Source organism: Cuculus canorus, chromosome 14 (genome assembly GCF_017976375.1).
Source record: "Cuculus canorus isolate bCucCan1 chromosome 14, bCucCan1.pri, whole genome shotgun sequence".
Classification (NCBI taxonomy): domain Eukaryota; kingdom Metazoa; phylum Chordata; class Aves; order Cuculiformes; family Cuculidae; genus Cuculus; species Cuculus canorus.
This window is the reverse complement of record NC_071414.1, coordinates 14,943,280-14,955,812: the sequence shown is the minus strand read 5'-3', so window position 1 is coordinate 14,955,812 and position 12,533 is coordinate 14,943,280. Positions and strand designations below refer to the sequence as shown.

Below are 12,533 nucleotides of genomic sequence, written 5' to 3'. Positions count from 1 at the left end.
TATTTGCAGGTCCCCTACAGGTGAGAAGGGAGCTGTGCCTCAGGTTTCACCGCAGGTCCTAGGAGGTTTTGGGGGGAAAGGGTCATAAATCCATTTATAAAGGTTGTCCAGGGAAGTTGTGGCTGCCCCATCCCTGGAGGGGTTCAAGGCCAGGTTGGATGGGGCATTGGGCAGCCTGATCCTGTGGGAGATGTCCCTGCCCATGGCAGAGGTTGGAACTGGATGATCTTTAACGTCCCTTCCAACCCAAACTATTCTGTGATTCCATGATTCTACATTCCAGCTTCAGTGCTCCCTGTGCACATAACATTCTCATCCAGCCCGCTGAGAAGAAGGAGGTGCTTGGTGGGGCTCTGCTCCCCTTGGTGCCTCCTGGGGAAGGGGGGGCAAGAGGGAGCGTGGGGGTTCCCAGGGCGAGGCAGGGTGCTGGGTCTGGGGGAGATGGCAGCAGGGCAGAGGGCTGGGCGCTCCCGTCACCAAACTTCACCAAAGCACATCCGGCTTCATCATGAGAAAAGACTGAGTTTCATCCCGGGTGGAAGTGGCACAAAGGGCAGCTGTTTCCTAGAGGATGTGGGGAAAGGCAAAGGGACATGGAAGCCAAAATATAAAGGTGAACTGCGGTGGCTGAGTGGTGCTGGTGGGGAGCCGGGAGTGGGCGCTGCGGCCCCGCGGGCAGTGGTGCCCTCAGGAACCAGAGCAGCAGCCAGTTATGACTTTATTTGTTTTCACATTTAGCTATTACAACAAAACTCTTAGTGACAAAGGATAACAAGTACTATAGGAGGAGAGAAAGCAGTGTTCTAACTGGTTTGATACATAACCGTGACCCTCCAGAGACAAGACTCAACGTGAGTTATCCACGCTCACAGACGCTCGCTAGCAGTAAAACATCGCACATGCAAACACCCAAACGCTCACCCACCGAACACTCACTCGCACACACAGACCACGTTCTTGTACTCTCACATAACCCATGTTGTGACCCACTTGCTTCAAAGGCAGCCCGCTGAAACATTGAATGCTGCTCTAGCAACGACAGGTACCAGGTTAAAATATTGCAATATAAATGAAGTGTTACTTGATACACAGGTTTTTCTTCAGAGATGCACATGTATTTGCAAGTAGGGGACCCAACGCTTTGTTTTCATGAGGGAGGAACGTCCTCTCAACACCAACAGAAGGAAAAATGAGATTGTGCGTAGACCGGGAATAGTCATTTTAAAGGAGAAGGATGATAAATAGCTTAGCTTAGTGTTGGGCTCCAGAAAAGAGCCCAAACAAACCAGAACAGAGAGTGCATTGTGAACAGAGCAGGAACAAGCCTCGAACCTTGTGGTTTAAAAGTTGAAATACTCCCTTGTCACTGTGCAAAGACAGACAACGCTGTTGCCTCACATCTTAACACCAAACCAGGACAGCTTCCTTTCATGCTCATGCTTATCTGAAGACTGTAAAAACATTGCCAGGAATAATGCAAGAGTGTGGGGAAGGGTATCAGGTTTGTACATTCTAATTTTAGTATACTTTTAAGAGAGTGAAAGTACAATTGTCTCAACAGCTCTTCACTATCCCACCCTGCAATTTTCTTCAACAGCAGGAGTGTCTGAGGAGGCGCCAGCATTTGCTCATACTATGGCCGCTTTGTTCATGCAACGCTGCTGATGCAGGTACAATAGGATCTATTTCTACCCCCTCATCGAGATGGTGCAAAAGAGAGAAAATAAACTTCTGCGGAGTCCAATGATTTGAATGCTCAAAAATCAGATTTCACACCAATGCCTTCCCCAGAGTAAAGCAGGGGATTGTTAACAATGGCTCTAATGAAGTAACCCTTCTCCACAAGGATGCTTGTGAGCAATTTACAGCTGAATCGAGAGACAAAGTGCACCTGCCCAGGCTGGCTGGGAGTGCTGACAGCCAACCAGGTGCTCAGGTGCCTCTGTCCCCTTTCTGCTGAAGAATCTTGCTGGTGCTCTGCAAGCTTCACACTTTGTTAGTACATTTCTGTCCCTCACATATGGACAAGGACTTGCAGCTACTTTGGTATTCTGTTTTTCAACTATTATTTTACTTACAGGTCTCTTTCTTGGGCTCTCTCTTAGATGGGGCTGTGTTTCCAGGAAGAGAACTGTGTGTGAAGTACTGGAAACAAGACAGCCTGGGTCCTGTGGATGCACATCACCCAGTGAGCAACCTGAACTTAGCTCAGCTGTTTGTCACCTTCCACCCATGTGAATGCCGGTGGAGACCCCCAGCAACATGGGGCATGTATGGCCTTCCTTCTGTCAAGGGAACCATCAGTTCAAAAACCAGGGCAAGATGAGGGCAGGAGAGTTTGGTCTGGCGCACACTCCGCTGGCTGTCCTACTTCCTTGGCCTGGCTCTCCAACATCTCCTGCCAGAGGATTCTTACTGAGTAGTAACAATTACTTAAAGATGCTGAAATTCCTGGCAAACATCAGCGGACACTAGTAGAATTAAGGGAATTCATTGTCACATGCAGTTTCCAATTCCACATCCAGAGCCAGTTTGGCTCAAGCTGGTCCGTTTTTGTGCCTCTTTTTTTTTTTTGCCATGCAAATAGCAGCCATGTCATCCCGCTGACATGAAAAGGGAGGGGAACACTGAGCACTCTGCACAGGCTTGGAGGATCTGAATGACAGGCGTGCTTTTCCCATGTGCTAAATAAATCTCCCCATTACACATGTGCGGAGAACTATAATTAAGACTTGGGAAAGTCATCCAATAAGGACTCACAGGCTCATGTCAGGAAACGCGTAAAACCCTCTTCTGGAAAAGAAATACAGTTTGGGCAAGCAGTACGTCTGACAGGAAACACAATTTTAAAAGTCCAAACCAAACCCTTAGCTCTCTGCACAGAGGTGTGGCCCGCAAGCAGAAACTCCCCGAGATGCCCTGGTGCAAGGAGCTCTGCCAGCCACAGGCGTGTGGGAGAAGAGAAGATGACAAGCTGTTCCGACAAGGCTCTTCACCCAGACTCCTCTGGCGGTGACGTAACTGTGCTCTGTAGCTGAGCTCTCAGATTGTGAGCAGGATGGAAAGGAGTAGGTGGGAAGTAGTGAGGCAGCAGCACAGAAATCTGTAGAAAGGGGCTGCAGAGGTTCCCCAGAGCTCTGAATTCATGTGGTATCTTTCAGAAACACAAAAGGCTCAAGTGATGAGATGCTTCCTCAGCAAACAAATGTTTCTCAGTCCTCCAGAGACAGGCATGCTGTGCCGGCAGCTCTGCAACAGCAACTGGAGAGGAGTACGTTGGGCAAAGAGTGCCTTCTTAGAGCCAGGGAACTAGGGCATCAGGAAAGCTCATGGTGCAGAAGTCTCCATCCAGGAGAACTGGGCTTGAGTCCTGGCCAGGTGCTGCCCTCCATGTGCTCAATGATGCCAATGCACAAGGGCACCTCATTGCTAGAGCTCTGTTCCTTCCATTGTTTCTGAAACCCTTGCAGCAACTTGAAAATAAACATTTCACTCCCTACCACTTTGATCCTTTTCCTCACAGCAAACAGCCCATTTTCGCTCTATGTTTAGAAGCCAGCTGAAATTAACACAGCTTTGCTTTAATTTCTCAGTCAAGCGACAAATGATCCCAGCACTGCTCTGGGAGAAGAGGAAGGCAAGAGCAGCAGACCTGTGACCAACCTGCTCCCAGCACAGACCATATAAAACCTTGTTTTGCTCAGGGCCTGCAAAAAAAAAAAAAGGTTGCTATTTATCTCACTGGGAGGACTCTGGCCATCAGCTCAAGACCTACTCGGCGCTATCTGTGTTGAGATGGCTGAAGTTATCCTGGCGATAAGGCAGCTTGACAAGTTTCCCCCCAGCAGAGATGAGAGGGGTGTGGGTGTTGCTTGCAGAGGCGATGGAGAGGCTGGCACCTACCCAGAATGAACAGCGTGCACGAACATTTACAAAGATCCCTCAGGATCTCTCCATACACCTCCTTAAAATGTCCTGCTCTTGCTGCTAATACCACTAGGGATTTTATCCCTTTGATTCTGCTCCACAGCTCGGCAGCTGACATCATGAGGAGAGGAGGAGGAAGCAATCCAAGGAAAAACATACAGGCTGCACACCAGGAAGAAACTTGAGACTACGACAGATCTATTTATATCTGACCTGAAATGGGCTTTCTGAATGAGAAGCTGATCTGAGTGGAGGCTGGATGCTAGGCAGAAGGTGCTGTAGTGCCAAACACAGGCACCCACTCGCTGGCAGAATGCATCTGTCTGAGCCACGGAAGAAAAGAAATGTGAGGAATCAGCGATGCACTCTCTCCAGTCCTGACACGGGGAAGCTGCAGCTGGAGGTGCTGTATGGGCCATCGTGCTGTGGTTCCAAGGACAGTGGCGTTCCCCATTTGTTCGGGGTAGGTTCCCTGCTGGGGTTGGGCACAGGTTGAAGAAGCTCTGAGTGACACTGATGACACACTTGGAGGGTGAGAGTGGATGCCTTGGCAGTCGCCTCCAGGGCCTGATGCCGTTAGTACTGCTCGGAGAAGAAGGAAGCGTGGAGAGTGGGGGGACTGGCCCCCTCTCCAGGTGGGGTGCAGCTGCCGTCCTCAGAGTGTTCTGACAGCTCCCCGTATTCACTGTTGTAAAAAGTCTGGCCTCCAACTTGGGACCCATACGATGGCCGACATCTGCCCCGCAGGTCCGACTGTTCCCCTGACAGCTCCGCATTTCGGCTGGGCCCTTTACTGCTGTGAGGGAGAAAGACACAGATCAGTCTGAGCACTCCTGGAAAGCCTCTGTCCTGCTTAGAGAGATCCCAACTTCAGGAAACATCATCTGCTAATGGACTGGGCAGAGGCGGGGTCAGGAATAGACCTACACCTCCACTTCAAAGCACAAGACCAGGCCTTGCTCTAAACCTAAGCACAGTCTTTATGATTTGTGAAAAATCTGCACATAACTTGGCAACAGACTTATTTCAGCTCTTCTAGATATCTTTGGGAAGCCCAGGGCATAGTTAGAACCCTGGTGAGCAGGGAGAGACAAGAGACCTTGCCTCAAGTGCTCCTAGACCTGGCAGGAGTAACAGAAACTGATAGAACCCAACAGCCAGCATGGGGGAAAGGAAATGAAGGAAGATGATGAAGATGTGGGAGGAAATCAGCAACCCCATCTCAGCGCCAGCCAACAGCAGGTGACCAGCAAGAAACCACAGGAGCGAGGGGAGAGACACATTCAAAGAGAGGTTAAGGGCAATGTTTTCCAGGAGATGGGATTCCAGGTAGCCCATAGTGCAGAAGACGTCAGGAATGTGCCTTAGGGAAAAGAGGACAAGGACAAGAAGACGATGACAGTCTGATAAAACAGCAGAGAGGTCACAGGGCTATGGCTAAGGGAGAAGCAATGACCGATCTGATCTAATGTTTGGAGGCAGAGGAGGTGAGGGAGAGCTTTGGGACTGGCTGTGTTTACACATGAGTTGACATGGCTCATTCAACACTCTGTCGTGGAGACAAGGTCCCAGCCTGCTCTGGCACCAAGCAGAGATGAGCTGGACAGGTTCTCACCCAGCTTCCAAGCCTGGGGCAAGGACATAGCCATCCATAATGTTCTCAACCCTAAGAGTGCCAGCTCTACCTGCCAGGCTCAGTCCTGGCATGCAGGAAGTTCTAAGCTCTGTTCCATCCCTGCAGTGCCGCATGAGGACCCTGCAGCACATGGACCAGGGCTGGGCAAGGGAGGTGGCAGCCACACAGCTTCCATCCATCCCACCTGCCAATGCTTGAACAAGCCCTGACACTTCACCAGGAACTGTAATTAAGCGTTAAGGGTCCTATTAACATCATCACTCCATTGTGCCTCATTACCTTAACAGACACGGTCGTTGCATGGACAGAGTTTATATTTTCAAAACCTAGGAAGCAGCAGGCAGGTCTGTTCCGTGTGCATTTTGCCTCTTGTTAGTGTGTGCAAGGACTTCTCCAGCTCAGGGTCCATAGCCCTGCTGCTGCCAAGAACCCCAAGTGGTACAGGGAGACAGCAAGAGCTGTCTCCTGGTCTGCCTTGGGCAGCAGGGGAATCTGAGTGGCTAGACTTAAGGAGTACCTGAATCCACCTTCTTTTCTGTGTCGGTTTTCTATTCTCTCAAATTCCTCAGATGCCAGAACCATCCCACTGTCTGTCTGATTGTCCTGGAAGGAAGCAACAGGAGTTATCAGTAACATCCCTGTCGACTGATCAGAGTGGGAAGGGAGGAGGAATCATTCAGGAGATGAGATCATGTGTAGCTGTGATGGGAAAAAGGAGTAGGGGCACTTTACCAGCATGCTCCGCGGTCTTGCTGGAACCAATATCCTTAGGTACCTTCTTAAAAGCAGTATGTAGAAAGGCAGGATTTGTGTGTGCGGTTCAGTGCCACTTTGGGGGAAAAAAATGAGTGCTTCCTGCCTGGAAGATGTATTGCCATCAAATCTGTGAGAGGTGAAATTTTCCTCTGAGACTAAGGGAATGACTTAAGTTTTGCCACTATAGAAGATGTAAGTACTATATCTGTTCTGAGAGGCCAGGAGGACGCCTGCTGCACACTGCTGTGCGGGTCAGGGTAGGGGAGCTCCAGGCAAACACTCTGGATTTCGATATAGATAACCAGGCCATATTCTCAGATTTCAGAAGGGTGAAGAGAAGGCTCTTTTCCGAGGTCCTTTACAGTCCTTGCTGGTAGATCTAACCTCCCTATTTCATACTTAGGCTGCACGAGCTGTGCTGCAGAGAAACCCCTGTGTACCAGGTGGAGAAATGAATGTGTGTAGCACTGGACGGACTGAACAGGAATGACACAGACAGACTGACGTTAGATAGGAGCGATTGCCCTTCCACAATCTTAACAGCAAAGGTGTCAGGAAACAGCTGAGCACTTCTTTGCCCCTAGCCCGACCCTGCTCAGATGCTACTCACCGGGTGTGCCTTGTACACTGTATGTGTCATGGGAAACTCTTCAAATGTCTTTATCCTGGATGGACACCTGATCTGATTTCCTCCCGTCAAACAACCAGGGAATGAGACACAGTTGTAGTATCTGCCGACAGAAGCATACTCTGTTCAGTAAAACCAACAGAGTCAGTGTCCTGAATACACAGGATCTGAACCCAACCTCCTCTCTGCAACCAAAGTATGCAGGGAGGCGGATGACCCAGCTGGTGGATTTGGGGTGGGGAATGGGGTCATCTTAAGCCTCTTAACCCCATACTACTACAGTGGGGAACACTCAGACTTCCTGGTCGAATCAAGCCCTCATTACCTCTCCACTTTGGACAGGCAGAATAATGTGAAATAGGTCCCTGGCATCACACTATCACAGCTCCCCGGATACAAGAAGCCTAGGTCTAATTGTTTGGTTCAGTTAGGAACAGATAAGGTGAAGCTCCTTCATTAGCAGAAGGGCAAAGACCCAGTTGACACCTTCTTTCCTCATCTGCCTGATGGGCCACAACGCCTTTAGTGGGACATGATGCTCTGGCAATGTAGCTGGAAGCAGGAATGTTGTAGGCTTACACATCAAGGGCTCTTTCACATCAACAAAGGAAAGCAACTTTGCTTTTATAAGCAAGATGTTATGGTCTAAATGCTTGGATCACACCTGACCACCTGAGATTTTTCCAACACCTTGCTACTGGGTTCTCCCCACATCCCTCAGGCTTCCTTACAGCTCAGGCTGCTGGCTGCCTGCTGGCCGCTCTCTGCCCTTTTCAGAGGGGATTCACCTTGCTGCTAGGCTGTGGCAGCGTATCCTCATGTCAAAGTCCTCTTCATCTGAGTTTTGCTGGGCAGAGGAAGGCACCTGGGAGAAACCATCATCTTCTGAGCTGTGAGAGTCGTTCAGTGGGATGTAATCCTTCCCTTCCTGGTAGGAAGAACAGTGAGTGGCCTTACAAGAAGGGGAAGGCTTTCCCACAAGAAAGGGCTCTACAAGCAGAAGCTGTCAGAGCCTGGGAGGAAAATTTCTAGTTTATGTTTTTTTTTTTCTCTGGGACAAAATATCTGGCTGGAGGCTTCTGTGCCCTCTGCGTCAAGTAGCTGCGAGGTGTGTGTAAACAGAAAAACAACCCAGTCCCAGGGCACCTATAGTTCTCCAGCCTACGTGGACTGTGTTCTGGGGGCACATCATTGTGGCTTAGTCATGACTGTGCTGGGATCCAGGGCTGAAAGGTTAAAATCAGGGACGTCAGTATGAGACAGTACTCATGTTTAGGCATTTAGCTATCATCTTCTGAAATGGAATATCAAGCAAAAGTTAAAACCAGAGCTGCACACTCATCGCAGTTAAAAGTCTTGCTGGGTTACTGCACGGCTGCAATTAGTAATAGATTCAGAGAAATTTGTGTATGTGATTGCTGTAATGGAACGGTTGTTTGGTTCACACGGCCCTGACATTTAGATCTGAGGACAGAATTTCAGAAACCCTGGTGAAGTCCTGGTTTTCATTATGCGGGTGTGTAGGAGGCAGGATTGCCAAGGCCTTGACTCAGCTGAAAAACTTCAAGTAATCATCTGGGGATTAGGGCGGAAATACTGGAATGACAACTAGAGGGTACCCGGCCTGCAAGTAATGGAGCTAAATTAGGATGCAGTGAGAGGGCTACTGCAAAAATGACCCCTCTGGTACTTCTGGGAAACAGACCTCTCTGATCCAAGCAAACCTATGTTATCCTTTGGCTTACACAAAGGTACTGCACTGGTCAGGGAGTCAGAGGAGGGCACAGCATGGGATCTGGCAGTGGGAGAAGATAGAGCTGTCTGGAGCCGAGCAATGACACAGAGAGGTTTTCACCTGCTGGACGTTTTCCTGAAGAAGGTTCCCCAGTATCTCCACCAGGTCGGAGAAAGTTGGTCTTTCCTTGGGATCGCTGTGCCAGCAGCTCAGCATTATGCGGTAACTGCCAAGAAGAGATACTGGTTTTACGCCACTGAAACTCCCTCCTACTCTGCTCTGCAGCTCCCACCCACATGGTGCCCACTGGGACAGCATGTGCCTGCACTGTGAAGGAAAGCTCAGCATTCCCAGCACATTGACTGTGTAGACCTACTGGAAGAGGGTTGGTTCACTATGCACTGAATGTAACGGTGCAAAATGAGCTAATTTGGACAACTCTGATACCCTCCAGAGTGGGAGAGAACATTGTCCATTTAGAGACCCTGTGGGTATGCAAGGAATCTGATGTTCCTAGATAGTTCTGACCTGCAGCCGTACCCACCTGGCTTGCCCTCTACGCAGCTGCCTAGAGTGAAGGAGATGTTGGCTAATCCCCCACCCTGGCTGAAAGGTCTTTGCATCCGTCAGAGGAGCCTGCCCTGACCTGTGCTGGGATCTGTGAGGTTTCTGACTCACATTTCTGCTGTGGCATACTCTGGGGCTCTCATCCTGGTACCGTCTTTGAGCCTCTGGCAGAACTCCTCGTTGATCTGGACTCCAGGGTATGGAGATGCTCCTATAGGAGGTACAAAGAGGAGTGGGAACATGAAATGTGCCATCAGAAGGAAATTGGTCCTTTCTCCTAGACTCCTCCCAAAATGCTGGGAGATGCAGTTGCTTCTTTTACACATCCCAAGTCCTTGGTGCTGCCCGAGACAGTCTCCTTTGCCTCAATGAGCAGGAGGCTACCTCTGCATGCCTGCCTCCCATCGCCCTGTTCACCGATGGATACGGCTTTCGTATTCATTTTGCCCACACTGATGTCTCTCCCCGTCACCCCTTGGATGTGCTTCAGAGTCAGAGCCTCCTGCACAGACTCACCCCCAAGCTCCTATGTTTAAAGAGAGATCCCGCCTCCCTCAGCAGTGTGTGACCCTCAATAGCACTCACCAAGAGAGAAGATTTCCCAGAGGAGGACTCCAAAGGACCAGACGTCACTCTGGGTAGTGTAGACCTTGTCGAAGATGCTCTCTGGAGCCATCCACTTCAGTGGGAGACGGGCCTGCAGGAGGGAGAGGCAAGGCACAAGCGTTCAGTCAGGGACACGGCCCATGACAGTTGTTCTTGTAGCAATGGAATGAAAGGGACATAAGGAAACCAGAGCCAATAGACCTGCTCTTCTTGCCATGGAGGAAGGGAGGTTTGGTTAGGCCAGAGGGAGGGATGGAGACACTGGAAGGGGGAGGAAAGGATATAAAGAAAGCAGAGTAAGCCAATAACAGGCTGAGGGGCAGAAGGAAGAAGACAGAGGTCTGGTGGTGGTGGAGGAGTACAACGCATACATGACTGGACCAATGGTTCCTGGTCCCAGCCAAGCAAGTGAATCCACTACTCTTTTTTTCATCTTTTCCTCAATTTATTCCAGCCCCAGAACAGTTTATGAACACCTCAAGGGGACCTAATCTGTACAGAGCTTGAGGAGATGGCACTTACACTGCCCTTCCTGACATAGTCGGGGTCCTTGTAGATGTCCCGGGCCAGGCCAAAGTCACAGATCTTTACCACGTTGTTCTCTGACAGCAGGATATTGCGAGCCGCCAGGTCTCTGTGGATGCACTGAGGACACATAAAGAGGGAGAGGGAAGATCAGAGGGACAGGAAGCACCATCAGAAAGCACAGAGCATCCCCTCCCGTCAAGAACCTGAGCTGTAATGGGGGAATGATGGAAGTGGGAAGGACCTAAAGATAAGACTTTCAAAAAGAGGTGGTTAAGGAGAGGATGAAATGCAAGAGGACTAATTTCCCATTTTTGTGTGCACAGGGCTACCTCTGACTTTCTACAAAGCGTGAGGCAGATCATGAAATCTCTCTGCGTGTCACCTATAAAGCAGCTGTAGGCAGCCCTTCTCTGGTTAGGCATGCACAAAACAAGACGGAAGAGAAGGAAAGGGTGAACTCACTTTTCGGGATGCCAGGAACTCCATGCCACGTGCTACCTGGAAGCTGTAGCAGATCAGATCTTCCATTGTCAAGGGACTTTGCCACAAGTCATCCACTGTACAAGAGTATAAGAAAGTGGTTAGACAGTGAGCAGTCTCTTGTCTTCCTTGCCCCTCTGCAGGACTGCAGGATACAACCAGCTCCTTGGGGAGATACAGCTAGTCCTCGGTGCTAACTGGAGTAACCAGCTCCCCTCCAGGAATTTCTGCTTATGTGGCAGAAAGCCCATGGCAAGAACCTGTTCAGGTGTGGGGAGAATGAGTCCAGGCTCAAGCACACGCAGTCAGAACTGTGGGTACAGCACTGGAAGGAAATATTATGAAGGTCAGCTCATCGTTCCTGTCCTAGGGAGGACCTATTGAGATTCCCTTCAATTCTCCTTTCTTTAGACTAAAAAAGAACCAAAGGGATTTAATCCTCCCTTCTTGGTCTTGAGATTCTATTACAAGAGACAACAAATGATGATCAGCTCCAAGGCTGAGTGCCCGCTCCCTGCTGTCATGCCCTACCCATTCCCTGGGTCAGCCACGTCTGGCGTTTTTTTGGTGGCCCAGATGAGGAGCCTCTGCTAAGGCTGGAGTATTACCTTCCTGGATTGTCTGCGCTGTGTGGCTCTTGTGCATCAGAAAGCGGCTGAAGATAGCACTGTCACTAGTTCCAGAACGACTCCTCCTGTCTGCCCTCACTGCCTCCACGATGGACTGGACCTGAATCCGCAGCCTGGGAGACTTCTCCTGGCAAGGAAACCAAAACAAAAGCCTCAGCATGCAACACACACTGTAACCCCTGCACCCACAAGCTGTTCTTAGCCTGTAATTCTGGCCTGGAAGCGCCTGTCCTACACTGCAGAAAGAAATGCTTCCGTGATGTGCACATGAACCAAGATTACTGGGTAAAGTGATCTGCTGCTAGACAGAGGGTGTCTTTGTGCTATTGTCAGATCACATTTCAGGCTACATGTATTCTTCCCCTAAACACGGCACAGGGCCGCAGGGGCAAAGGAAGCTACTTACCCTATAAGGACTGAATCCTTCCCGCTTGGTCCGCAGGTAATTGGAGAGGTTTCCATACTTGCAGAACTCAACAATAACCATGAGTGGACCTGGTGAGAAGACATCAAAGGTCAGGGGAAGAGATATGGGCTTGGGATGGCTGGAATTTGCCCCGACTTATGTTGTGTCCAGCACTGTTGAGCTGTGGCACCTGTTCTAAGTGCACACAGAGACATCGATAACATCCCCACATGTCCCTGCAGTCACATATGTGGCCAGCAGAAAGGGCACAGGGGATGAACACTGATATCTGGGAGCAGGAACAGCCTCTTGCCCTGGGATATTTACCATTGGGTTTGGTACAGGCACCCAGCAAATTCACCACGTTGAGGTGATTCCCGATGTGAATAAGGATCTTCAGCTCTGACATCAGTGCCTTGTGCTCGCTTGCAGTAGCTCCCTCTGGAAACACACAAACCAAGTCATGACACCTCTTCACAGCTCTTTGCTCCCCTGTGCCACCCTTCTCTTAGCAGAGTGTTAATAAGAGTCTTGCTGAGGAGGGAGTGACCCCAAAAGCCTTGGTAGATTTTGTTATTGCACATTTCCATATGAAATGTCAGAGCCTTGTCTGGAGATCCCAGGATCCCTGCTGT

At 50.0% G+C, this 12,533-nt stretch overlaps 1 protein-coding gene across 4 annotated transcripts in view; it reads right to left on the bottom strand.

Moving 5' to 3' along the window:
- Positions 1-661: 661 nt before the first annotated feature.
- Positions 662-12,533, bottom strand: part of FLT4 (fms related receptor tyrosine kinase 4) — a 59,222-nt gene continuing 47,350 nt past the window's right edge. Inside the window, exons 19-30 of one of the 4 annotated variants that reach the window (XM_054079771.1) lie at positions 12,226-12,339; positions 11,899-11,987; positions 11,472-11,619; positions 10,846-10,940; positions 10,378-10,500; positions 9,835-9,946; positions 9,361-9,460; positions 8,803-8,908; positions 7,736-7,875; positions 6,930-7,050; positions 6,081-6,166; positions 662-4,723 (exon numbers count right to left, since the gene is read on the bottom strand). In XM_054079771.1, the coding sequence (XP_053935746.1) occupies positions 4,504-4,723; positions 6,081-6,166; positions 6,930-7,050; positions 7,736-7,875; positions 8,803-8,908; positions 9,361-9,460; positions 9,835-9,946; positions 10,378-10,500; positions 10,846-10,940; positions 11,472-11,619; positions 11,899-11,987; positions 12,226-12,339 (1,454 nt within the window). In that variant the 3' untranslated portion in view covers positions 662-4,503. The remainder of the gene's footprint in view (positions 4,724-6,080; positions 6,167-6,929; positions 7,051-7,735; positions 7,876-8,802; positions 8,909-9,360; positions 9,461-9,834; positions 9,947-10,377; positions 10,501-10,845; positions 10,941-11,471; positions 11,620-11,898; positions 11,988-12,225; positions 12,340-12,533) is intronic. The other 3 variants (XM_054079773.1, XM_054079774.1, XM_054079775.1) reach the window with 3 other exon arrangements.